The sequence below is a fragment of the Heptranchias perlo genome, unplaced genomic scaffold, assembly GCF_035084215.1.
Source record: "Heptranchias perlo isolate sHepPer1 unplaced genomic scaffold, sHepPer1.hap1 HAP1_SCAFFOLD_392, whole genome shotgun sequence".
NCBI classification, from domain to species: Eukaryota; Metazoa; Chordata; class Chondrichthyes; order Hexanchiformes; family Hexanchidae; genus Heptranchias; species Heptranchias perlo.
In genome coordinates this window covers 88,896-115,853 of record NW_027139404.1, presented here as the reverse complement: position 1 = coordinate 115,853, position 26,958 = coordinate 88,896, and the positions used below count along the sequence as shown (strand labels likewise).

Sequence of the window (26,958 nt, the reverse complement as noted above, 5' to 3'; positions counted from 1 at the left end):
CACACACTGGGTCACTGGGGAGTGAGTGTCTCCCACACACTGGGTCACTGGGGAGTGAGTGTCTCCCACACACTGGGTCACTGGGGAGTGAGTGTATCCCCCACACACTGGGTCACTGGGGAGTGAGTGTATCCCACACACTGGGTCACTGGGGAGTGAGTGTATCCCACACACTGGGTCACTGGGGAGTGAGTGTATCCCCCACACACTGGGTCACTGGGGAGTGAGTGTCTCCCACACACTGGGTCACTGGGGAGTGAGTGTATCCCACACACTGGGTCACTGGGGAGTGAGTGTATCCCACACACTGGGTCACTGGGGAGTGAGTGTATCCCACACACTGGGTCACTGGGGAGTGAGTGTATCCCACACACTGGGTCACTGGGGAGTGAGTGTATCCCACACACTGGGTCACTGGGGAGTGAGTGTATCCCACACACTGGGTCACTGGGGAGTGAGTGTCTCCCACACACACTGGGTCACTGGGGAGTGAGTGTATCCCACACACACTGGGTCACTGGGGAGTGAGTGTCTCCCACACACACTGGGTCACTGGGGAGTGAGTGTCTCCCACACACTCGGTCACTGGGGAGTGAGTGTCTCCCACACACACTGGGTCACTGGGGAGTGAGTGTCTCCCACACACTCGGTCACTGGGGAGTGAGTGTATCCCACACACACTGGGTCACCGGGGAGTGAGTGTCTCCCACACACTCGGTCACTGGGGAGTGAGTGTCTCCCACACACACTGGGTCACCGGGGAGTGAGTGTCTCCCACACACTGGGTCACTGGGGAGTGAGTGTATCCCACACACTGGGTCACTGGGGAGTGAGTGCACACTCTGCGCTAGCTCAGCATTTGCTTAATTCTCTATCCTTTATAGCAACAAGTGGTTAAAACACAAAAGCTGATTCGAAGAATAGAAAACTGTCTGCTTGGAATGAGAGAGTTGGAAGTGCAGGAAAAGATTCTTGTGTTGGCTGAACTCACTCTCCAAAGGCAGTCAGGACCCCGGGTCCAAAAATGCTTGAATAACATCCCCCAGAGTAAGTCTCCTCCATCCAGTTCTTCTCAATGTAGTCTTTAGGCTGAAGAGGTGTAAAGAGAAAGGACGAGGTTTGGATGGACAAGGCTCATCCATTAGACATCTTAAAATCTCTTCTAAAAGGAGGCTATGTCATGTGACAGGTGTCCAATGGAGCGACACTAACCAGCTCCTGAATCTCTGTACTAGCCTCTGATCTCACATCCACCATCTCCCACTCTCATTCACCAGTCTCTAATCCCTGACCTACTCACTTCCCAAATATGTCTCGCCCATCTCCTACATCTCCCCTCAGCCTCCTCTGTTCCAAAGACAACAACCCCAGCCTATCCAATCTTTCCTCATGGCTAAAATTCTCCAGTCCTGGCAACCTCCTCGTAAAACTCCTCTGTACCCTCTCCAGAGCAATTACACCTTTCCTGTCATGTGGTGACCAGAACTATACGCAGTACTCAAGCTGTCGCCTAACTAGTGTTTTATACAGTTCTAGCATAACCTCCCTGCTCTTATATTCTATGCCTCAGCTAATAAAGGAAAGTATCCCGTATGCCTTCTTAACCATCTTATCTGTTGTCCTGTTACCTTCAGGGATCTGTGGACATGCACTCCAAGGTCCCTCACTTCCTTTACGTCTCTCAGTATCCTCCCATTTATTGTGTACTCCCTTGCCTTGTTTGCCCTCCCAAATGCATTACCTCACATTTCTCCGGATTGAATTCCATTTGCCACTTTTCTGCCCACCTGACCAGTCCATTGATATCTTCCTGCAGTCTACAGCTTTCCTCCTCACTATCAACCACACGGCCAATTTTTGTATCATCTGCAAACTTCTTAATCATGCCCCCTACATTTAAGTTTAAATCATTAATATGTCTCAAAAAGCAAGGGACCTATTACTGAACCCTGCGGAACCCCACTGGAAACAGCCTTCCTGTCACAAAAACACCCATTACCCTTTGCTTCCTGCCACTGAGCCAATCTTAGATCCAATTTGCCACTTTCCCTTGGAACCCATGGGCTTTTACTTTTTTGACCAGTCTGCCATGTGCGACCTTGTCAAAAGCCTTGATGAAATCCATGTAGACTACATCAAACGCGTTACCCTCATCGACCCTCCTTGTTACCTCCTCAAAAAATTCAATCAAGTTAGTCAGACACGACCTCCCCATAACAAATCCATGCTGACTGTCCTTGATTAATCCGTGCCTTTCTAAATGACGATTAATACTGTCCCTCAGAATTGATTGTGATAATTTGCCCTCCACGGAGGTTAGGCTGATTGGCCTATAATTACTCAGTCTATCCCTCGCTCCCTTTTTAAACAATGGTACACCGTCAGCAGTCCTCCAATCTTCCAGCACACGCCTGTAGCCAGGGAGGATTGGAAAATGATGGTCAGGGCCTCTGTTATTTCCTCCCTTGCTTCTTTTAACAGCCTGGGATACATTTCATCCGGGCCTGGCGATTTATCTACTTTCAAAGATGCTAAACCCCTTAATACTTCCTCTCTCACTATGTTTAATCGTCATTTAGAAAGGCACGGAGTAATCAAGGACAGTCAGCCTGGATTTGTTAAGGGAAGGTCGTATCTGACCTAACTTGATTGTAGTTAAGGAGGAGTGTTTGAAATACTCAATCTCTGCACCATCCCTCTTTTTTGTGAGGACAGACGCAAAGTATTCATTAAGAACCATACCCACATCTTCCGCCTCCACACATTTTGGTCTCGAACAGGCCCGACTCTTTCCTTAGTTATCCTCTTGCTCTTTATCTATTTATAAAACATCTTTGGGCTTTCCTTAATTTTACTTGCCAGTATTTTTTCACGCCCTCTCTTTGCTTTCCTAATTTCCTTCTTAATTTAACCCCTGCACTTTCTATACTCCTCTGGGCTTTCTGTAGTATTGAGCTCTCGGTGTGAGACATAAACTTCCCTTTTTTGCCTTATGCTCCCGGGACAGTCCCAACCTTTCTCTTTGTGGGAGCATGTTTGCTCTGAACACTTGCTCCCGAATTGGAGAGGAGGATTATCAGGGTTCACCACTCACATTCAAAAACTCCTCCATCTTAAAGATTTTGGCATAATGTTGGCACACAGATTCCTTCCTAGTAATAAAGAAAGAAAATTAAAGGCCTGGATATCTCCAAACGACAAGAACAGACATTAAAACTTTCGCACAAGCTGTCGGAGCTCCCTCACATTCCTGGAGGGCTCGTCACCTGTTCGACATCCCATCTCACCTCCAATCTCTCTCTCTCTCTCTCTCTCTTTTCTTGTCACCGCTCCTCTTAACTTTGCTCTCTTCTCCTCCACACCCGCCCCACATCTCTTCCTCCTCCCTGCATCCTCACCCGTGTTAACATCAAGATTTATCTGCCATCTCCAACCGTAACCCATTCTGTCTCCAGGACGTCAAAAAAGAACTCCTCCCCTCCCTCGCTCTCCCCTTCCTCCAACAATCTAGAGGCTTTTAAACCCCAAATTTGTCACCCTTTAATAATCATTTCTTGCTCTAATCCGGTCTGCCCGCCTACTCTTTTCAACTTTGGTGGTCTCATGCAGTACGTCCTTGGCCGTATTCTTGAACGTGGTGATTTTAGAACTAGTTTCTTCCAATTTGACTCCCAACTACTCTGCCACCAACCGCCATAAGGTGCAATAGAGATAAAGAATCTGGATATTTTGCTGCGTCACATCCTCAGGACGTCCCAAACATCAACTGCACCCCATCATATGACCACCGATTGGAAAGTCACACCATCCCAAAAGCCCCTCTCCACCAGGGATTGGACAGTCACAACAGCACAACACTCTCTCAAACCACCAGAGACCGTTCTGATTCTCGCACAGTAAACGGGCGTCTTTGTTGGTTTCCACTCGTGACTTCCCCCTCATCCCGAATCATCCCGTTGAGTAAATTTGCAGATTCTCATTCGATCTGACCTTTGCTCCAGAGTTCCCAGGCTCAGTCTCCGCGCCGTCCCTGCCTGGATGAAGCCCATTATGGCCGGGTGACTCCCATCGGGCTTTGTGTCATCGATACTGAAATCGACAGGCCCGACGTCCGACATGGAACAGCCACTGAACCCTGGGCGGGATGGAGGGACAGAGGAGGTTAACCCGACTCGAACGATGAAAGGAGCAGAGCAGCTCCTTCAAAGGCTCAACACACTGAAAAAAGGACTTGCATTTATATAGCGTCTTTCACAGCCTCAGGACATTACACTTCAAGAGTGCTTCGTTAGCTGTAGTCATTGTTGTAATGTAGGAAACGCAGCAGCCAATTTTATACACAGCAAGATCCCACAAACGGCAATGTGATTTTGACCAGATAATCTGGTTTTTTTTAGTGATGTTGGTTGAGGGATAAATATTGGCCCCAGGACACTGGGGAGAACTTCCCTGCTCTTCTCCGTGCCCGTGGGGTCTTATACGCCCGCCCGAGAGGCCAGACGGGGTTTAACGTCTCATTCGAAAGACAGCATCTCCGACAGTGCAGCACTTTCTCAGCGCTGCACTGGGAGTGTCGGCCTGGATTATATGCTGAAGTCTCTGGAGTGGGACTCGAACCCACGACCTTCTGACTCAGAGGCAAGAGAGAGAGCGGCCCACTGAGCCACGGCTGACACCGTGTTGAAGCAGTGAACAGCTAAGCCACGCAGACCAGAAGCTCCCTAAGAAAGGACCAATAGGATCAGATAAGCCATGATCTTGTTGAATGGCGGAGCAGGCTCGAGGGGCCGATTGGCCTACTCCTGCTCCTATTTCTTATGTTCTTATGTAACAGGAGGAGGCCATTCAGCCCCTCGAGCCTGCTCTGCCATTCAATTACATCATGCGCGTCAACTCCGTTGACCTGCCTTTGCTCCCTATCCCGCGATACCCTCACCCAACCAAAACCTATCCACCTCAGTCTTGAAAGCTCCAATTGTCCCCCAGCATCCACAGCCATTTGGGGAGGGAGGGAATTCCAGATTTCCACTCCCCTTTGTGTGAAGAAGTGCTTCCTGACATCACCCCTGAACGGCCTGGCTCTAATTTTAAGGTCATGCCCCCTTGTTCTTGATTCTCCCACCAGAGGAAATAGGGTCGATACGGAGAAACTATCAAATCCTTTTAAGGTTTTAAACACTCGATCAGGTCACCCCTCGATCTTCTGTTCTCATGGGAATACAAGCCAAGTCTGTGCAACCAGTCCCCATAATTCAACCTTCTATTCCCTTCCAACTGCAGCGAGAATGTGGACAATGGGTGAGATGGCAGTGATCCCCTTACAGCCTGGCGTTACTCACTGGCCCGACCCTCATACAGAATCTTACAGCATACGAGGAGGCCATTCGGCCCATCGTGCCTGTGCCGGCTCTTTGAAAGAGCTATCCAATTGGTCCCACTCCCCCTGCACTTTCCTCATAGCTCAGCGAATTTTTCCTTTTCAAGTATTTATCCAATTCCCTTTTGAAAGTTACTATTGAATCTGCTTCCACCGCCCTTTCAGGCAGCGCGTTCCAGATCATCACAACTCACTGCGTTAAAAAAAAATCCTCATCCACCCTATGGCTCTTTTGCCAATTATCTGTGTGCTCTGGTTACCAGCACACCTGACACTGGAAGCAGTTTCTTCTTATTTACTCTATCAAAACCCCTTCATGATTTTGAACACCCCGATTAAATCTCCCCTTAGCCTTCTCTGCTCTAAGGAGAACAACCCCAGCTTCTCCAGTCTCTCCACATAACTGAAGTCCCTCATCCCTGGTGCCATTCTAGTAAATCTCCTCTGCACCCTCTCCAAGGCCTTGACATCTTTCCTAAAGTGCGGTGCCCAGAATTGGACACAATACTCATGTAAGGGACGGCCACGCAGGACGAGAACTGGGAGGTCCAGCTGGCAGTCATGGAACCCCAGCAAGGAGGCAGCACCTTCAGGAGAGGAAGGGAGAAATTTAGGCCCCAGCTGGAGTATTGTGTTCAATTCTGGGCACCGCACTTTAGGAAGGATGTCAAGGCCTTGGAGAGGGTGCGGAGGAGATTTACCAGAATGGTACCAGGGATGAGGGACTTCAGTTACGTGGAGAGACTGGAGAAGCTGTTCTCCTTAGAGCAGAGAAGGTTAAGGGGAGATTTAATAGAGGTGTTCAAAATCATGAAGGGTTTTGATAGAGTAAATAAGGAGAAACTGTTTCCAGTGGCAGAAGGGCCGGTAACCGGAGGACACAGATTTAAGATGATTGGCAAAAGAACCAGAGGGGAGATGAGGACTTTTTTTTTTTTTACGCAGCGAGTTGTTATGATCTGGAATGCGCTGCCTGAAAGGGCGGTGGAAGCAGATTCAATAATAACTTTCAAAAGGGAATTGGATAAATACTTGAAAAGGAAAAATTTGCAGGGCTATGAGGAAAGTGCAGGGGGGAGTGGGACTAATTGGATAGCTCTTCAAAGAGCCGGCACAGGCTCGATGGGCCAAACGGCCTCCTTCTGTGCTGTATCATTCTATGATTGTATGAAAGTGGGGGGAGGGGGAGGGAAGCCCTCTCTCTTGCTCTATGCTGGAGCTGAAAGTTCGATTTTGGGGCTGTTTGGTTATTTTTCTCAGCCGCCCCCCCCGTTGCCCCGGGTGACTTACCTCTCTCTTTCCAGAAAGCTCTATCGTAAAAGGTAACGGTCTTGATGACTGACCCCATGGGCATGCGTTGGATCAGCTGCCTCTTCCGGGCTGGCAGAGGAGGGTGGAAACGGATCATCTGCAGGATGGCATGTGGCACTGCCGAGATGGCAAACCGACCCTAGGGAGACAAACCACGGGGAGGGGGGTGGTGAACGTAAGGTCAGGCTGACCCAGCACTGTCACTCAGTAACCCCTCTCCCCCAGCGCCCTGTGTTACTGACTGTATCTCGACTGATGTTAATCCCTCTCCCTCACACTGTCTCTCAGTAACCCCTCTCCCCCAGTGCCCTGTGTTACTGACTGTATCTCGACTGATGTTAATCCCTCTCCCTCACACTGTCTCTCAGTAACCCCTCTCCCCCAGCGCCCTGTGTTACTGACTGTATCTCTACCGATGTTAATCCCTCTCCCTCACACTGTCTCTCAGTAACCCCTCTCCCCCAGTGCCCTGTGTTACTGACTGTATCTCTACTGATGTTAATCCCTCTCCCTCACACTGTCTCTCAGTAACCCCTCTCCCCCAGCGCCCTGTGTTACTGACTGTATCTCTACTGATGTTAATCCCTCTCCCCCAGCGCCCTGTGTTACTGACTGTATCTCTACTGATGTTAATCCCTCTCCCTCACACTGTCTCTCAGTAACCCCTCTCCCCCAGCGCCCTGTGTTACTGACTGTATCTCTACTGATGTTAATCCCTCTCCCTCACACTGTCACTCAGTAACCCCTCTCCCCCAGCGCCCTGTGTTACTGACTGTATCTCTACTGATGTTAATCCCTCTCCCTCACACTGTCTCTCAGTAACCCCTCTCCCCCAGTGCCCTGTGTTACTGACTGTATCTCGACTGATGTTAATCCCTCTCCCTCACACTGTCACTCAGTAACCCCTCTCCCCCAGCGCCCTGTGTTACTGACTGTATCTCTACTGATGTTAATCCCTCTCCCTCACACTGTCTCTCAGTAACCCCTCTCCCCCCAGCGCCCTGTGTTACTGACTGTATCTCTACTGATGTTAATCCCTCTCCCTCACACTGTCACTCAGTAACCCCTCTCCCCCAGCGCCCTGTGTTACTGACTGTATCTCTACTGATGTTAATCCCTCTCCCTCACACTGTCTCTCAGTAACCCCTCTCCCCCCAGCGCCCTGTGTTACTGACTGTATCTCGACTGATGTTAATCCCTCTCCCTCACACTGTCTCTCAGTAACCCCTCTCCCCCAGCGCCCTGTGTTACTGACTGCACCTCTACTGATGTTAATCCCTCTCCCTCACACTGTCGGGATCAGCACCTTGATCAAACTGAACGTGAGATCATTAATAATGAAACATTAAAAATATTGAATAATCAAAAGACTCAAGGAGAACTAATGGATGTTGAAGTGATTCCTAATCTTCGCATCTACCTCTACCTGGTGTACAGTTCCTTTCTTTTCCCCCCAGTAGATTATTACCTAGCCCCTTGCCCCTGGATTGCTGCGTGTTAGAGAGGCCAGGTGTGTGCCCTACGCCCAGGCCTCGACCAGGAGGAGGCCCCACCAGATCCGATCCCCCACTCTGGTCCGTGCCCGTCTCCTCCCCGCGGCAGCACTGCCGAGATAGGCCACTCGGCGTTCCTGGACTCCAGTACACCTGGTCACTCCCCTCGCCCCTCGCCCCTCCCCAGTACATAAACTCAGACCCGGCCTCTCCCCACCGGAACACGCTCAAGACGATTCCGCTGCCTTCCACCGGAGCCGGGCGCTCCTCACCACAGACGTCTCGCCCCTTTCGCTGGTGACGGTCACGCCGTCGCCCGCCTGCTCCACTCTGACCACCGGCGAACTCAAGCGGACCCTCTCCCTCCCGATCCGCTCGGCCAGCCTCTCGCTGATCGTCTGCGCTCCCCCGACAAACTTACGCTCCTGCAAGGCAGAAGGAACGGACGCGGTCACGGTCAACGAGTCACCGGGACAAGGGGCAGGCCATTCAGCCCCTCAAGCCTACTCCATTATTCAATGAGATCATGGCGGCTCGGAGAGAAAGCCATCAGATAATCTATTTTTAGCGATGTTGGTTGAGGGGTAAATATTGACCAGGACACCCGGGGAGAACTCCCCCCCTGCTCTTCTTTGGATAGTGGCCGTGGGACCTTTTACATCCACCTGAGGGGGGCAGGCGGGGCCTCGGTTTAACGTCTCATCCGAAAGACGGGGCCTCCGACAGTGCTGCACTCCCTCGGTACTGGCACTGGGGAGTGCCGGCCTGGATTATGTGCTCAAGTCTCTGGAGTGGGGTTTGAACCCTCGACCTTCTGACTCAGAGGCGAGAGAGCTGCCCACTGGGCCACGGCTGACAGTGAGTCATGTAACAATCAACTTTTAAATTGGCAAAAGAACCAGAGGGGGAGATGAGGAGAAATTTTTATATAAACGCAGCGAGTTGTTACGATTTTGAATTCACTGCCTGAAAGGGCGGTGGAAGCAGATTCAATAATAACTTTCAAAAGGGAATTGGATAAATACTTGAAGGGGAAACATTTGCAGGGCTGTGGGGAAAGAGCAGGGGGAGTGGGACTAATTGGATAAGCTCTTTCAAAGAGCCAGCACAGGCACGATGGGCCGAATGGCCTCATTCTGTGCTGTATCGTTCCCTGATTCTTTGTCACCCGACTCTTGACCTTTTCCCCCCACCCCAATCTCCAATAATTAATGGAAATGTTCAAAGCAGTGTCCTGGAAATCAATCCTCAAATCTCGGAGACTCCAGGGCAATCCTGGATGATTGGTGACCCCTAGTGCCAGCTACTGAACGAAACAAGGAGGGGCTTTCCTTCAAACCTCGAACTAACTGCCTCACCTGGGCCCCACCAGATATATTGCTCATCCGTTCAATGCCTTGCCCGCACCGTATTCCCCACAGCACGCAGAGCGTCGAGATCTCGTGCGTTTCCACGCAGAACACGGTCTTGATGAAGATGTCCAACAGGATCTTTGTGGACCTGCCAGGGAGACAGAGCAGCTGAATTTAGCAGCGAGGACTCGGCAGAGCAAACCGCCGGAGAGAGTCGTAGTGCTCAGCCGAGCTACCGGCTGACATCACGGTTAACATACCATAATAGTCCGCCCCACCGACCAGCTCAGCCTGGTGAAAAGGCTTCACTCCGCCACGGGGAGGCCAACCCTGCACAAAAACACGGTAACAGAGAGAGTCGGACCTCCCAAGATCAGGGTAATAGAGAGAGAGGGAAAGAGGGAGAGGGAGAGAGAGAGAAACAGAGAGACCCCAACGAGTAGGGTAGTCAAAAGGGCGGGAGGGAGAGGGAGCGCGCCAGGGAGGGAGGGAGAGGGAGCGCGCCAGGGAGGGAGGGAGAGGGAGCGCGCCAGGGAGGGAGGGAGAGGGAGCGCGCGAGGGAGGGAGCGAGAGGGAGCGCGCCAGGGAGGGAGGGAGAGGGAGCGCGCCAGGGAGGGAGGGAGAGGGAGCGCGCGAGGGAGGGAGGGAGAGGGTGCGCGCCAGGGAGGGAGGGAGAGGGAGCGCGCCAGGGAGGGAGGGAGAGGGAGCGCGCCAGGGAGGGAGGGAGAGGGAGGGAGCGAGGGAGGGAGGGAGAGGGAGGGCGCCAGGGAGGGAGGGAGAGGGAGCGCGCCAGGGAGGGAGGGAGAGGGAGCGCGCCAGGGAGGGAGGGAGCGGGAGCGCGCCAGGGAGGGAGGGAGCGGGAGCGCGCGAGGGAGGGAGGGAGAGGGAGCGCGCCAGGGCGGGAGGGAGAGGGAGCGCGCCAGGGAGGGAGGGAGAGGGAGCGCGCCAGGGCGGGAGGGAGAGGGAGCGCGCCAGGGAGGGAGGGAGAGGGAGCGCGCCAGGGAGGGAGGGAGAGGGAGCGCGCCAGGGAGGGAGGGAGAGGGAGCGCGCCAGGGAGGGAGGGAGAGGGAGCGCGCCAGGGAGGGAGGGAGAGGGAGCGCGCCAGGGAGGGAGGGAGCGGGAGCGCGCCAGGGCGGGAGGGAGAGGGAGCGCGCCAGGGAGGGAGGGAGAGGGAGCGCGCCAGGGAGGGAGGGAGAGGGAGCGCGCGAGGGAGGGAGGGAGAGGGAGCGCGCCAGGGAGGGAGGGAGAGGGAGCGCGCCAGGGAGGGAGGGAGAGGGAGCGCGCGAGGGCGGGAGGGAGAGGGAGCGCGCCAGGGAGGGAGGGAGAGGGAGCGCGCGAGGGCGGGAGGGAGAGGGAGCGCGCCAGGGAGGGAGGGAGAGGGAGCGCGCGAGGGAGGGAGGGAGAGGGAGCGCGCGAGGGAGGGAGGGAGAGGGAGCGCGCCAGGGAGGGAGGGAGAGGGAGCGCGCCAGGGAGGGAGGGAGAGGGAGCGCGCGAGGGAGGGAGGGAGAGGGAGCGCGCGAGGGCGGGAGGGAGCGGGAGCGCGCGAGGGAGGGAGGGAGAGGGAGCGCGCGAGGGAGGGAGGGAGCGGGAGCGCGCGAGGGAGGGAGGGAGCGGGAGCGCGCGAGGGAGGGAGGGAGCGGGAGCACGCGAGGGAGGGAGGGAGAGGGAGCGCGCGAGGGAGGGAGGGAGGGAGGGAGGGAGAGGGAGCGCGAGCGAGAGACCCCATAGAATAGGGTAGTCGAAAGAGCGGGAGAGCACGGGAGAGCATGCGACAGCGCGAGAGAGCAGGAGAGAGCGTAGAACAGGGTAAGAGAGAGAGAGATACCCTAATGAAGCAGGAAAACAGGGAGACAGGGTTAGACAGATCGATAGACGGACAGACAGACGGACCGACCCCCACAGAACCGGATAACGGAGAGACAGACCATGGAACGAGAGGAGACAGAATCAGAGACCCCGTTGATAAGAATTTTCCGGTGGGATTTTCATTTGGATTTTCCCGTTTGGACTCTGGGCTGTCAATCCCAGAGAGAGTAATTGAGCAGCAAATATCCCGTACTCAGCCCACACCATCCGCTCAATGAATTCCTTGGCAGTCATGGAGTCCAACTGTTTGGCACTGGGGTGTTTCCAGGGAGCTGCTCGAGGGACCTGCAACACAAGAAGACACATTTCCTTCTCAGCAACCAGCGGAGGGACCTCTGGCTGATTCCACTCCCGTCCAGCAGTGTAAAGGTTCCCTGATCTTTTTAATTCCTTCCCAGGACATCACCGGCAAGGCCGACATTTAACGCCCATCCCTAGTTGCCCCGAGAAGATGGTGGTGGTGAGCTGCCTTCTTCATGATCTGCTGGTAACGGTTTCGGTACAAACATTTAAATTAATTTAAAAAGAGATTAAAAGTTCATGCAACCTAACTTCAGAGGGCAGTTAAAGAGTCAATCGCATTGGGCAGGGACTGGAGTCACATACAGGCCCAGACCGGGTAAGGACGGCAGGTTTCCTTCCCTAAAGGGGCATCAGCGAACCAGTTGGGTTTTTAACGACAATCCGACAGCTTCACCGTCACTTTTACTGAGACCAGATTTTCATTTCCAGATATTTTTTTTTAAACTGAATTCAAATTCTCAAACCGCCCAGGGTGGGATTTGAACTCACGTTCTCTGGATTATTCCGTGCAGTTTGAGCAGTTGTTCGGGTTGGGGGGGGCGGGGGGTGGGTTTCACCTTCCGCAAACCCCCCAAGTCCACCACCGTTCGCCGTTCAGCAACCGTTTCAATATATTTGAATCACCCCCTTATTAAATATTAATTTCTGAGAGACATTCACGATCACAGACTGCTATTTTCTCTTTTTCCCTTCTAACATTGTGTGTGCTATTATTGTGTGTGCGCGCGTGTTTGTGGCACGTATGTACGTGCGCGCGCGTGTTTGTGGCACGTATGTACGTGCGCGCGCGTGTTTGTGGCACGTATGTACGTGCGCGCGCGTGTTTGTGGCACGTATGTACGTGAGCGCGCGTGTTTGTGGCACGTATGTACGTGCGCGCGCGTGTTTGTGGCACGTATGTACGTGCGCGCGCGTGTTTGTGGCACGTATGTACGTGAGCGCGCGTGTTTGTGGCACGTATGTATGTGCGCGCGCATGCACGTGTGTTTGTGGCACGTATGTACGTGCGCGCACGTGTTTGTGGCACGTATGTACGTGCGCGCGCATGCACGTGTGTTTGTGGCACGCATGTGCGTGCGCGCGTGTGTACGTGTGGTGTGTGTTTGTGGCACGTATGTACGTGTGCGCGTATGGTTTGTGTGTTTGCGGCACGTATGTACGTGTGGTGTGTGTGTGGTGCGCGCGCGCGGTGTGTGTGTGGTTTGTGCATGCGCGCGCGGGGTTTGTGTGTGTGCGTGTGTTGTGGTTTGTGTGTGCTGTGGTTTGTGTGTGCACGTGTGGTGTGTGTGTGTGGCATGTATGTACGTGTGTATGTGTGCGCGCTTGTGGCGGGCGTGTGGGGTGTAGTTACTGTTTACCATATCAATGCGCTATCCTGTACGGGATTACTGCAGTAATTAACCTACTACACACCTACATCTCCGTGCTATTCTGCACCCAACGGACTCAGTTTAATAAATTTGTCGACGGGCGAGTTTAGGGGCCAAACAGCGGATGGAAGAGAGCGGCTCAGAGCCGATGTCCGCTGAACCGAGCCAGACCAGTATAGCCCGGGACAAGGGCGGAGTCTGGAGATGTTTCTCTTATGCGAGTACCGTAAAAGCATGAACTCCGGACCCTGTAGTAGGGAGGGCGACAGTTCAAGCGAAGATGACGCCTGAACTAACGGCCAACTGGAGAGGACTGAATCCTTAACTCCTGGGTTTGACATGCTCATGTGGGGGAGGGGGTCCGAGTCAGTGGTCAGTTCCGGACTGTTCTTATGTAAATGTTTTCTGCAGGGACTGCGGCTCCTAGTCCAGGACACGCTGCTCGCCCCCAAATCGAAACGCAACACGTCCATTTTAGACTCAGATCTTCCCCACGAGCCTCCGTTAGAAGGGCGACTAAATGCTCCGCGGGCTGATACGCACCTCAGCTGCCATCTTGTCGACGGTACGGATGGCGTTGTTGAGGTCCAAGAGGCCGATCGGATTGTAAATGGGCGGAATCACGCCAACGAACCTCCGCACCGACCCCTGAAAGGTCAAGGGTCAGGTTAGAACAAAGCCGCTCTCTTTGGGCGCGTCGTTTCTGCGCGGCCTTCAGGTTGGGATCTGGAATTCACTGCCCGAGGGGAGTGGTGGAGGCAGGTTCAATCATGGCCTTCGAAAGGGGGAACTGGATTAGTGCTTGAAAGGAAAAAGTTTGCAGGGCTACGGGGAAAAGGGCGGGAGGCGTGGGACTAGCCGGATTGCTCTTGCATCGAGCCGGCGCGGACCCGATGGGCCGAACGGCCTCCTTCCGTGCTGTAACCGTTCCACGATTCTACGAGAGGGAAGCCACCGCGGGGCAACGTAGGCTCAGTAACTTTTGCAGGCCCAATAACTCCACAGGGCGCCAGCCGCGCCTCCCCTCCAACCGGCCGCGAGCCTAGACGGTGAGCGCGGGGACAGGCTATTCGCCTGTGGGAGCCATCACAGCCCGGCCCGATCCTGGCCGCAGCCAAACCGGATACACTTTCCAGCAAACGGCAACGGGTACGACCAGGAGCGGGAACCCTGGGTCACTATTTACCCCCACCTTCCAGGCACATACACTGGGGTCAGGGCCAGAAATCGTCATGGGCAAGCAATGGTACCTTCCAGTTGTGTGCGCGGTCGGAGGGGAAAAGAGTGTCTCTTTAAACGATTAGAAGTTAAAGATTGTTTTTAAAATAACACAACAAGAAAACAATTCCCATTGAAGCAATGAGGCATTTCCTGTACAGCTGTTAATGTCACGAGGGATACGTGGAGTTCATTTGGAACAAACGGGGAACGAGGGAATCTTCAGACTGGATTTAGGACCACTTCCATTTATCACTGGGTCTGTGCCAGGGACCTTGTGTTAGTAAGTGGATTTTAACCATTGGGGCTACCAAGTGCATCTCAGAGTCACTGTCTGGGCACCCAGGGTCTTGCTGAACACTCCTGTGAGTGAGGTGGGTTACTGTTGGTATTGAGGTCCTGTCACTGGCCCCGCCATTCAGTCTCTACCAACCACCCCGCCCCATTTACCTGGATCTCAGTCAGGCAGTATTGCGAATCATCGACCAGGTACGTGTCCACCCCCAAGTCCTTGGCCATTCGCAGGATGCGGTTTTGCGTGGGCCCCACGTAGGCGCCTCCGACGTCCGTGTACCCGAATCGCGGGTCCTGCCAGAGTGAACGGCACACACACGAGAAAGGTCACGAGAGGGCGCCAGGCAGGTGGGCTGCAGAAGAGCCAGCAGCAGGACAGAGGAGAGAGGGACAACAGCCTGAGACGTCAGCCCCCACCCCCCCCCCAACCCACCTTCCCCATTTACACTGAGACAGGGCGCAGCCTGTTCCCAGCAGAGAAAGAGAGAGAGAAACAGAGAAAGAGAGAGAGAAAGTAAGAAAGAAAGAAAGATTGACAGAAACAGAAAGAGAAAGAGAGAAAGGAGAAAGGAGAGAAAGAGAAAGAGAGAGAAAGAAAAAGAAAGTGAGAGAAAGAGCGAAAGAGCGAGAGAGAGAAAGAGAGAAGGAGTTAAAAAGATAGAGAAAGAGAAAGAGAGAGAGAAAGAAAGAGATAGATAGATTTGCGCACAGCATGCTCCCAGAGCAATTGAGATTAGAGACAAGATAATCTGTTTTTAGCTGTTGGTTGACCAATAAATATTGACCAGAACACCGGGGAGAATTCACCTGCTCTTCTAAATAGCATATGTGCAAATAGAAAAGACCATAAGAGCCACAAGAGATAGGAGCAGGAGTAGGCCATTCGGCCCCTCGAGCCTGCTCTGCCATTCAATGAGATCATGGCTGATCTGATTTTGACCTCAACTCCACTTTCCCACCTTTTCCTCATATCCTTCGACCTCCTCGCTGATCAAAAATTTGTCTAACTCAGCCTTGAATGTATTCAATGACTCAGCCTCCACAGCTTTTTGGGGTAAAGAATTCCAAAGATTCACGACCCTCTGGGAGAAGAAATTCCTCCTCATTTCCGTCTTAAACGGGCGACCCCTTATTCTGAGACTATGCCCCCCTAGTTTTAGATTCCCCCATGAGGGGTAACATCCTCTCAGCATCTACCCTATCGAGTCCCCTCAGAATCATAGAATAGAATCATAGAAGTTACAACATGGAAACAGGCCCTTCGGCCCAACATGTCCATGTCGCCCAGTTTATACCACTAAGCTAGTCCCAATTGCCTGCACTTGGCCCATATCCCTCTATACCCATCTTACCCATGTAACTGTCCAAATGCTTTTTAAAAGACAAAATTGTACCCGCCTCTACTACTGCCTCTGGCAGCTCGTTCCAGACACTCACCACCCTTTGAGTGAAAAAATTGCCCCTCTGGACCCTTTTGTATCTCTCCCCTCTCACCTTAAATCTATGCCCCCTCGTTATAGACTCCCCTACCTTTGGGAAAAGATTTTGACTATCGACCTTATCTATGCCCCTCATTATTTTATAGACTTCTATAAGATCACCCCTTAACCTCCTACTCTCCAGGGAAAAAAGTCCCAGTCTGTCTAACCTCTCTCTATAAGTCAAACCATCAAGTCCCGGTAGCATCCTAGTAAATCTTTTCTGCACTCTTTCTAGTTTAATAATATCCTTTCTATAATAGGGTGACCAGAACTGTACACAGTACTCCAAGTGTGGCCTCACCAATGCCCTGTACAACTTCAACAAGACATCCCAACTCCTGCATTCAATGTTCTGACCAATGAAACCAAGCATGCCGAATGCCTTCTTCACCACCCCATCCACCTGTGACTCCACTTTCAAGGAGCTATGAACCTGTACTCCTAGATCTCTTTGTTCTATAACTCTCCCCAACGCCCTACCATTAACGGAGTAGGTCCTGGCCCGATTCGATCTTCCAAAATGCATCACCTCACATTTATCTAAATTAAACTCCATCTGCCATTCATCGGCCCACTGGCCCAATTGATCAAGATCCCGTTGCAATCCTAGATAACCTTCTTCACTGTCCACAATGCCACCAATCTTGGTGTCATCTGCAAACTTACTAACCATGCCTCCTAAATTCTCATCCAAATCATTAATATAAATAACAAATAACAGCAGACCCAGCACCGATCCCTGAGGCACACCGCTGGACACAGGCATCCAGTTTGAAAAACAACCCTCTACAACCACCCTCTGTCTTCTGTCATCAAGCCAATTTTGTATCCAATTGGCTACCTCACCTTGGATCCCATGAGATTTAACCTTATGTAACAACCTACCATGCGGTACCTTGTCAAATGCTTTGCTGAAGTCCATGTAGACCACGTCTACTGCACAGCCCTCATCTATCTTCTTGGTTACCCCTTCAAAAAACTCAATCAAATTCGTGAGACATGATTTTCCTCTCACAAAACCATGCTGACTGTTCCTAATCAGTCCCTGCCTCTCCAAATGCCTGTAGATCCTGTCCCTCAGAATACCCTCTAACAACTTACCCACTACAGATGTCAGGCTCACTGGTCTGTAGTTCCCAGGCTTTTCCCTGCCGCCCTTCTTAAACAAAGGCACAACATTTGCTACCCTCCAGTCTTCAGGCACCTCACCTGTAGCGGTGGATGATTCAAATATCTCTGCTAGGGGACCCGCAATTTCCTCCCTAACCTCCCATAACGTCCTGGGATACATTTCATCAGGTCCCGGAGATTTATCTACCTTGATGCGCGTTAAGACTTCCAGCACCTCCCTCTCTGTAATATGTACACTCCTCAAGACATCACTATTTATTTCCCCAAGTTCCCTAACATCCATGCTTTTCTCAACCGTAAATACCGATGTGAAATATTCATTCAGGATCTCACCCATTTCTTGTGGTTCCGCACATAGATGACCTTGTTGATCCTTAAGAGGCCCTACTCTCTCCCTGGTTACCCTTTTGCCCTTTATGTATTTGTAGAAGCTCTTTGGATTCACCTTTGCCTGATCTGCCAAAGCAATCTCATATCCCCTTTTTGCCCTCCTGATTTCTCTCTTAACTCTACTCCGGCAATCTCTATACTCTTCAAGGGATCCACTTGATCCCAGCTGCCTATGCATGTCATATGCCTCCTTCTTCTTTTTGACTAGTGCCTCAATCTCCCGAGTCATCCAAGGTTCCCTACTTCTACCAGCCTTGCCCTTCACTTTATAAGGAATGTGCTTACCCTGAACCCTGGTTAACACACTTTTGAAAGCCTCCCACTTACCAGACGTCCCGTTGCCTGCCAACAGACTCTCCCAATCAACTTCTGAAAGTTCCTGTCTAATACCATCAAAATTGGCCTTTCCCCAATTTAGAATTTTAACTTTTGGGCCAGACCTATCCTTCTCCATAGCTATCTTAAAACTAATGGAATTATGATCACTGGTCCCAAAGTGATCCCTCACCAACACTTCTGTCACCTGCCCTTCCTTATTTCCCAAGAGGAGGTCAAGTTTTGCCCCCTCTCTAGTCGGGCCATCCACATACTGAATGAGAAATTCCTCCTGAATACACTCAACAAATTTCTCTCCATCCAAGCCCCTAATGCTATGGCTGTCCCAGTCAATGTTGGGAAAGTTAAAGTCCCCTACTATTACCACCCTATTTTTCTTGCAGCTGTCTGTAATCTCCTTACATATTTGCTCCTCAATTTCCCGTTGACTATTTGGGGGTCTGTAGTACAATCCTATCAAAGTGATCTCTCCCTTCTTATTTTTCAGTTCTACCCATATAGACTTAGTGGGCGAACCCTCGGATATATCCCCTCTCACTACTGCCGTGATGTTCTCCCTAATCAAGAACGCAACTCCCCCTCCTCTCTTACCTCCTGCTCTATCTTTCCTATAGCATCTGTACCCTGGAACATTGAGCTGCCAGTCCTGCCCCTCCCTTATCCATGTTTCAGTAATAGCTATAACATCCCAGTCCCATGTACCCATCCATGCCCTGAGTTCATCTGCCTTGCCCATCAGACTTCTTGGATTGAAATAAATGCAGTTTAATCTAGACTTCCCTTGGTCTTTGCCCTGCTTTCTCAGACCATCTGTCCGGTCATGTTCTGTACACTCTCCCTTACTGCCTTTTGTTTCTGTCACCATTTTATTTCCCACTGACTTCCTGCATCGGTTCCCATCCCCTTGCCACATTAGTTTAAACCCTCCCCAACAGCACTAGCAAACACTCCCCCTAGGACATTGGTTCCAGTCCTGCCCAGATGCAGACCGTCCAATTTGTACTGGTCCCACCTCCCCCAGAACCGGTTCCAATGTCCCAGGAATTTGAATCCCTCCCTCTTGCACCATCTCTCAAGCCACGTATTCATCTTAGCTATCCTGTCATTCCTACTCTGACTTGCCCGTGGCACTGGTAGCAATCCTGAGATTACTACCTTTGAGGTCCTACTCTTTAGTTTAACTCCTAACTCCCTAAATTCAGCTTGTAGGACCTCATCCTGTTTTTTACCTATATCGTTGGTACCTATATGCACCACGACAACTGGCTGTTCACCCTCCCCCTCCAGAATGTCCTGCAGCCGCTCCGAGACATCCTTGACCCTTGCACCAGGGAGGCAACATACCATCCTGGAGTCTCGGTTGCGTCCGCAGAAACGCCTGTCTATTCCCCTTACAATCGAGTCCCCTATCACTATAGCTCTGCCACTCTTTTTCCTGCCCTCCTGTGCAGTAGAGCCAGCCACGGTGCCATGAACCTGGCCACTGCCACCTTCCCCTGGTGAGCCATCTCCCCCAACAGTATCCAAAACGGTATACCTGTTTTGGAGGGAGATGACCGCAGGGGACCCCTGCACTGCCTTCCTACTCTTCCTCTGTCTGTTGGTCACCCATTCACTATCTCCCTCAGTAATTTTTATCTGCGGTGTGACCAACTCACTGAACGTGCATTCCACGACTTTCTCAGCATCGCGGATGCTCCAAAGTGAGTCCATCCGCAGCTCCAGAGCCGTCAAGCGGTCAAACAATAGCTGCAGCTGGACACACTTCCCGCAGGTGAAGGAATCAGGGATACAGGAAGGAGCCCTGAATTCCCACATCTCACAAGAGGAACATGACACGGCTCTGGGATCTCCTGCCATGACTTAACCCTTAAGTTAGCTTAACAACAACTGCAATGTCAAGAGAAAAAAAAGGAAAGAAAAACTACTTACCACTCCCTTTAAGGAGTTTACTCCTTTAAATTGTTCTCAATTTAGAGAATGTTAACTACACTAGGGACCTTGATTCACTAAAAAATAAACGCTACTTCCTATAAGACCTGCAGACCTTCCCTTTCCTTTTACTTCAGTTACTGTCGATAAGTAGAAATACTCACCTGAACCTACTCACCAATCAGGTGCCTCCCCTGTGTCGCGTCCCGATCTGATTCCTGACGTCACTTCGAACTCGGTCGCAGCTCGGCTCGGCTCGGCTCCTCTCAGCTGTTCTCAGCGCTCTGAAATCCCGCCTTTTATCGGACGCTCCCTCCGCTCGGCTCGGCTCCTCTCAGCTGTTCTCAGCGCTCTGAAATCCCGCCTTTTATCGGACGCTCCCTCCGCTCGGCTCGGCTCCTCTCAGCGCTCTGAAATCCCGCCTTTTATCGGACGCTCCCTCCGCTCGGCTCCTCTCAGCGCTCTGAAATCCCGCCTTTTATCGGACGCTCCCTCCGCTCCGCTCGGCTCCTCTCAGCTGTTCTCAGCGCTCTGAAATCCCGCCTTTTATCGGACGCTCCCTCCGCTCGGCTCCTCTCAGCTGTACTCAGCGCTCTGAAATCCTGCCTTTTATCGGACGCTCCCTCCGCTCCGCTCAGCTGTTCTCAGCGCTCTGAAATCCCGCCTTTTATCGGACGCTCCCTCCGCTCGGCTCCTCTCAGCGCTCTGAAATCCCGCCTTTTATCGGACGCTCCCTCCGCTCGGCTCCTCTCAGCGCTCTGAAATCCCGCCTTTTATCGGACGCTCCCTCCGCTCGGCTCGGCTATCGCCTCTGCTGGATGCTTGTATGTTTCAATAAGATCTCCTCTCATTCTTCTAAACTCCAATGAGTATAGACCCAACCTGTTCAATCTTTCCTCATAAGACAACCCTTCCATACCCGGAATCAACCTAGTGAACCTTCTCTGAACTGCCTCCAATGCAAGTATGTCCTTCCATAAATAAGGGCACCAGAACTGTACGCAGTACTCCAGGTGTGGTCTCACCAGCACCCTGTACAGTTGTAGCATGACTTCCCTGCTTTTATACTCCATCCCCCTAGAAATAAAGGCCAATATTCCGTTTGCCTTCCAGATTACCTGCTGCACCTGTATGTTGACTTTCTGTGTTTCATGTACGAGGACACCCAGATCCCTCTGTACCACAGCATTTTGTAGTATTTCTCCATTCAAATAATATTTTGCTTTTTTATTTTTCCTCCCAAAGTGGATGACTTCACATTTTCCCACATTATATTCCATCGGCCAAATTTTTGCCCATTCGCTTAACCTGTCAATATCCCTTTGCAGACACTTTGGGCCCGATTTTAGGACGGAGGCGGGTTGGCAGCGGGGGGTCGACTGGGCACGTGGGTAACGCGCCCAGTGAATTCGCGGAGCCCTGCACGCGATCGCAGCCTAATTGAAGCCACTTACCTTGGCTTCGTGCTGGAAAGCTGCGCAGCGGGCGGACTGCACACCCACAGCATGGGCTGTCAGCTGGAGGAGCCCTATTTAAAGGGGCAGTCCTCCACTGACTGATGCTGCAGAAAGGAGCCACAATTACAGCATGGAGCAGCCCAGGGGGAAGGCTGCTCCCAGGTTTAATGATGCCTCACTCCAGGTCCCACGAGATGGGGTGAGGAGGAGGGGGAGGTCAGAGATCTTCTCCCTGGCAGACGGGAGGAAGTGGCCTGCCTCTGCCGCCAGGGAGGCCTGGCTCGAAGTGGCAGAGGAGGTCACCAGCACCACCAACATATCGCCCACCTGCATACAGTGTAGGAGGCGCTGCAATGACCTAAGTAGGTCAGCCGAAGTGAGTACACTTACTCATTCCCCGACACTCCGTCTGCCACATCACTGCCCCCACCCCACATCTCCTTCTGCACTGCCAACACTACTCTATCACATCACTCCCTTCTTGAATAGGGGTGTTACGTTTGCAGTTTTCCAATCCGCTGGGACTTTCCAGAATCTAGTGAATTCTGGAAGATTACAATCAATGCATCCACTATCTCTGTAGCCACCTCCTTTTAGACCCTCGGATGCAAGCCATCAGGTCCAGGGGAATTGTTAGCCTTTAGACCCATTAGTTTACCCAGTACTTTTTCTCTAGTGATAGTTTTTAGTTCCTCCCTCCCCTTTTGTCCCTTGATTATCTACTATTATTGGTATATTATTAGTGTCTTCTACTGTGAAGACAGATACAAAATATCTGTTCACTTCCTCTGCCATTTCCTTGTTTTCCATTATTATTTCCCCAGTCTCATCCTCTAAGGGACCAATGTTTACTTTAGCTACCCTCTTCCTTTTTATATACTTGTAGAAGCTTTTACTGTCAGTTTTTATATTTCTTGCTAGTTTACTCTCATAATTTATTTTCTCCCTCTTTATTATTCTTTTAGTCATCCTTTGCTGGTTTTTAAAGTTTTCCCGATCTTCGGGCTTACCAGTAATCTTTGCCATGTTGTATGCTTTTTCTTTTAACCGGATACCATCCTTGACTTCCTTAGTTGGTTCACCCTTTTTGTGGAGTCTTTCCTCCTCACAGGGATCTATTTTTGTTGCGAGTCATAAAATATCTTTTTAAATGTTTGCCACTGTTTATCCACCATCGTACCATCTAATCTGTTTACCCAGTCCACTTTAGCCAATTCCACCCTCATTCCTTTATAATTGCCCTTATTTAAGTTTAATACAGTAGTTTCAGACCCAAGATCCTCGCTCTCAAACTGGATGTGAAATTCTATCATGTTATGATCACTGCTTCCCAAGGGATCCTTTACTTTGAGATCATTAATTAATCCTGTCTCGTTACCCATTACCAGATCCAAAATGGCCTGTTCCCTGGTTGGTTCCCCGACATATTGGTCTAAGAAACAGTCCCTAATACACTCTATGAACTCCTCCTCAGGGCTGTTTTTGCCAATTTGATTTGTCCAATCGATGTGAAAGTTAAAATCGCCCATGATTATTGCATTACCTTTTTTACAAGCCCCCTTATTTCCTGATTTATATTTTGCCCTACAGTGTAGCTACTGTTCGGGGGCCGATATACTACTCCCACCAGTGATTTCTTTCCCTTGCTATTTCTTACCTCCACCCAAATTGATTTGACATCTTGATCTTCTGAGCCCAGATCATTTCTCACTATTATACCAATTTCATCCTTTATTAACAGAGCTACCCCACCAACTTTACCTTTTCTCCTATCCTTCCGAAATGTTAAATAACCCTGAATATTTAGCTCCCAACCTTGGTCACCTTGCAACCACGTCTCTGTAATGGCCACGAGATCATTCCCATTTGTTTCTATTTGTGCCGTCAATTCATCTATCTTATTACGAATGCTGCGCGCATTCAGATAAAGAACCTTTCATTTTGTCTTTTTACCATTCTTTCCTACCCCGGCCCCATTTGCTAGTGCACTCTTATGTTTGTACGCTCTGTCCCTTCCTGACACACTCTGTCTATCATTAACCCAATCACTTTCCTGTACTACTTCCTTGTCTTTTCTCTTTATCAATCTAAACTTCGCCCCACCTGAGCCCTCCCCCCCTCTATTTAGTTTAAAGCCTTCTCTACCGCCCTAGTTATTCGGTTTGCCAGAACACTGGTCCCAGCATGGTTCAGGTGAAGCCTGTCCCAACGGAACAGCTCCCTCTTTCCCCAGTACTGATGCCAGTGCCCAATGAATCAAAACCCACTTCTCCCACACCAATCTTTGAGGCACTCATTCATCTCTCTGATCTGATTTACCCTGTGCCAATTTGCTCGTGGCTCAGGTAATAATCCGGAGATTATCACCTTTGTGGTGCTGCTTTTTAATTTAGTCCCTAGCTGCTCAAACCCCCTCAGCAGAAACTCTTTCTTAGTCCTACCTATGTTGTTGGTACCTACGTGGACCATGACAACTGGATCCTCCCCCTCCCACTCCAAGTTTCTCTCCAGTCCTGAGGAGATGTCCTTAACCCTGGCACCGGGTAGGCAACACAGCCTTCAGGACTCTCGCTCTTGGCTGCGGAGAACAGTGTCTATCCCTCTGACCATACTGTCACCTACAACAACCACATTTCTTCTTACTCCCCCCACTTGAATGGCCCCCTGAACCACGGTGCCGTGGCCAGTTTGCTCGTCCTCCCTGCAGTCACTTCACTCGTCCACAAGGGCTGCAAGGACCTCGTATCTATTGGACAATCACAGGGACTGAGGCTCCTGCAACGCTCCCTCCTGGATCCCCGTATCTGCCTCACTCACAGTCACACCCTCCTGTCCCTGTCCACATGCCAATTCGACAGTATTTAGTCTAAGGGGCGTGACTGCCTCCTGGATCAAAGTGTCCAGGTAACTTTCTCCCTCCCTGATGCCTCGCAATATCTGCAGCTCGGACTCCAGCCCCTCAACTCGGAGCCGAAGTTCCTCGAGCTGCAGACACTTACCGCAGATGTAGTCGCCCTGGACAAAACTGTCCAGCAGCTCCCACATATTGCAGCTGCATCTCCTGCCCTGTCATAACTGTTTTATTTATTTAATTGATTACGACAATGCCAATCAAATTATTTTTAGGTTGAACCAAGTACTGGCCTTGTTTAATTTATTAAATTAAGTTTAGTTATTTTTTTTTTAAATTTAGTTTTATTCTATAAGTTACTGAGCGCACAGTCCTAAGAAAGAAGAAAACAGCAGAGATAATCACCACCAACCACCTACCTGCCTTCCCTGTGACGTCACACTGCAGTTTGGTTTGTTGTTGCTGTGACCCGCTCTCGGGACGCTCCTCTCCGCTGTCTAAACAAATGCACCTCACACCCCTTACTGCACCGAATCCCCTCACTCACCACATTCCCAATTATAGATTCTGTCGAAACCCGACTCTGTCGAAAGCTGCTGCTCTGTGCTCCCTCGCTCCGAAAAAGGTCACAATAGGGAGCAGGGAGCATTCTCCTAGGTATGGGGCCGAGGCACATTGATAGGGCAGTGTAGACGGAGCTTCACTCTGTATCTAACCCGTGCTGTACCTGCCCTGGGAGTGTTTGATGGGACAGTGTAGAGGGAGCTTTACTCTGTATCTAACCCGTGCTGTACCTGCCCTGGGAGTGTTTGATGGGACAGTGTAGAGGGAGCTTTACTCTGTATCTAACCCGTGCTGTACCAGCCCTGGGAGTGTTTGATGGGACAGTGTAGAGGGAGCTTTACTCTGTATCTAACTCGTGCTGTACCAGCCCTGGGAGTGTTTGATGGGACAGTGTAGAGGGAGCTTCACTCTGTATCTAACCCATGCTGTACCTGCCCTGGGAGTGTTTGATGGGACAGTGTAGAGGGAGCTTTACTCTGTATCTAACCCGTGCTGTACCTGCCCTGGGAGTGTTTGATGGGACAGTGTAGAGGGAGCTTTACTCTGTATCTAACCCGGACTGAGTACCTAAATTGAGATGAGTCCTCTTCCCAGCACTAACACCCCTCAGCTTGACGAACACAAAACTGACGAAATAGACAATGTTCTCACATGCAAAGTGTGCGTGCGTCCACCAACTCTGTCCCTGGCTTCCAGCACCAGGACGTCGAGTCCCATCTCACTGAGAAGTTTAGCAGCCGACAGACCTGGAACGGAGAAAGCTGGAAGTCAAGGACTAATCTTATTCGTAGCGATAGTTAAACTTCTATCAAAAAAATATTTATTCAAAACAAGAGTCTTTGTTAAACAGGAACTGGGTTGAGTTATTACGTTCAGTGCCCAGTGACAGACCCAGGTACCAGGTTCAACCCTCCTCATCCTGGGCTCAGTTACCAGGCCCCATGTCCCTCCAGAAAAGGTGGGGTGACTCCTAGGGGTGTTAGCAATTATTGTCTCGGGAGGAGAGGGGGTAGTTTTGTTGTCCGCAGTTTCGGAAACAAGTCCATTCCCTAAAGAACTGCTGTAGCCAGACAATTAGGGAATGACAGTAACAGGTGGAGAGGACTTCCTGTTGCTATAGACCTGCCTGCCTGCCAGCAGATGGGGACGTTGCACCATTTAGAATGACGGGGGAATTGTTCGTCATCTGCTGCGGGGCCCACCCTTGAAAGGGAATTACAGATTACATAGAATTACATTGAATTTACAGCACAGAAACAGGCCATTCGGCCCAACTGGTCTATGCCGGTGTTTATGCTCCACATGAGTCTCCTCCCACCCTACTTCATCTCACCCTATTAGAATAACCTTCTATATCTTTCTCCCTCATGTGTTGATCCAGCTTCCCCTTAAACGCATCTATGATATTCGCCTCAACCACTCCTTGTGGGAGCGAGTTCCACATTCTCACCACTCTCTGGGTAAAGAAGTTTCTCCTGAAATTCCCCAATGGATTTATTGGTGACTATCTTATATTTATGGCCTCTAGTCCTGGTCTCCCCCACAAGTGAAAACATCTTCTTCACATCTACCCTATCAAACCCCTTCATAACTTTAAAGACCTCTATCAGGTCACCCCCCTCAGTCTTTTCTCAAAAGAGCCCCAGCCTATTCAGCCTTTCCTGATAGCTATAACCTCTCAGTTCTGGTATCATCCTTGTAAATCTTTTTTTGCACCTTCTCCAGTGCCTCTATATCCTTTTTTCAAAATATGGAGACCAGAGTGAGTTGCAATTGAAAAGATACTGGGCCTTCCAGCTTGCCACACTGTGGGACAGCGGTGTGTCCGTGAGATTTGGCCACATATGCTGACTGTCCAAATTATGCTGGACCGTTGGGGGGGGGGAGAGGCTGTCAGGCAGGGTCTGGGCGCAGGCTCAGAGATTGGTACTGACAGAGGCCAACTCACTCCCCTGGGTGTGTTGAGGCAGGAATAGGTGGAAGCCTGAGTGGGGAGGGAGGAGAACCAAAGCCAGGAATATAGAACAACTGGAAGAAAATACTCGCAGGTGATATCGCTGAGGTATTGCATGTAGAGAATTGGATAATTTACCTCAAATATCAGATTGGTTTTTCCAGTAATATGTGGACAGGAGGGAAGCACTGAATCACAATGGAAAGAGAGAGGTGAAATGGTTAACCCGTTCTGTTAATGGATGAGACGTGAAACCGAGGCCCCCGTCTGCCCTCTCA

General features: G+C 51.0%; 1 protein-coding gene across 1 annotated transcript in view; it reads right to left on the bottom strand.

Moving 5' to 3' along the window:
- Positions 1-26,958, bottom strand: part of LOC137312032 (amine oxidase [flavin-containing] B-like) — a 51,974-nt gene that overhangs the window by 21,281 nt on the left and 3,735 nt on the right. Inside the window, exons 2-11 of the mRNA XM_067978823.1 lie at positions 25,378-25,472; positions 14,741-14,878; positions 13,616-13,720; positions 11,593-11,684; positions 9,540-9,681; positions 8,454-8,606; positions 6,668-6,827; positions 3,991-4,135; positions 3,095-3,152; positions 992-1,089 (exon numbers count right to left, since the gene is read on the bottom strand). Of these exons, the coding sequence (XP_067834924.1) occupies positions 992-1,089; positions 3,095-3,152; positions 3,991-4,135; positions 6,668-6,827; positions 8,454-8,606; positions 9,540-9,681; positions 11,593-11,684; positions 13,616-13,720; positions 14,741-14,878; positions 25,378-25,472 (1,186 nt within the window). The remainder of the gene's footprint in view (positions 1-991; positions 1,090-3,094; positions 3,153-3,990; positions 4,136-6,667; positions 6,828-8,453; positions 8,607-9,539; positions 9,682-11,592; positions 11,685-13,615; positions 13,721-14,740; positions 14,879-25,377; positions 25,473-26,958) is intronic.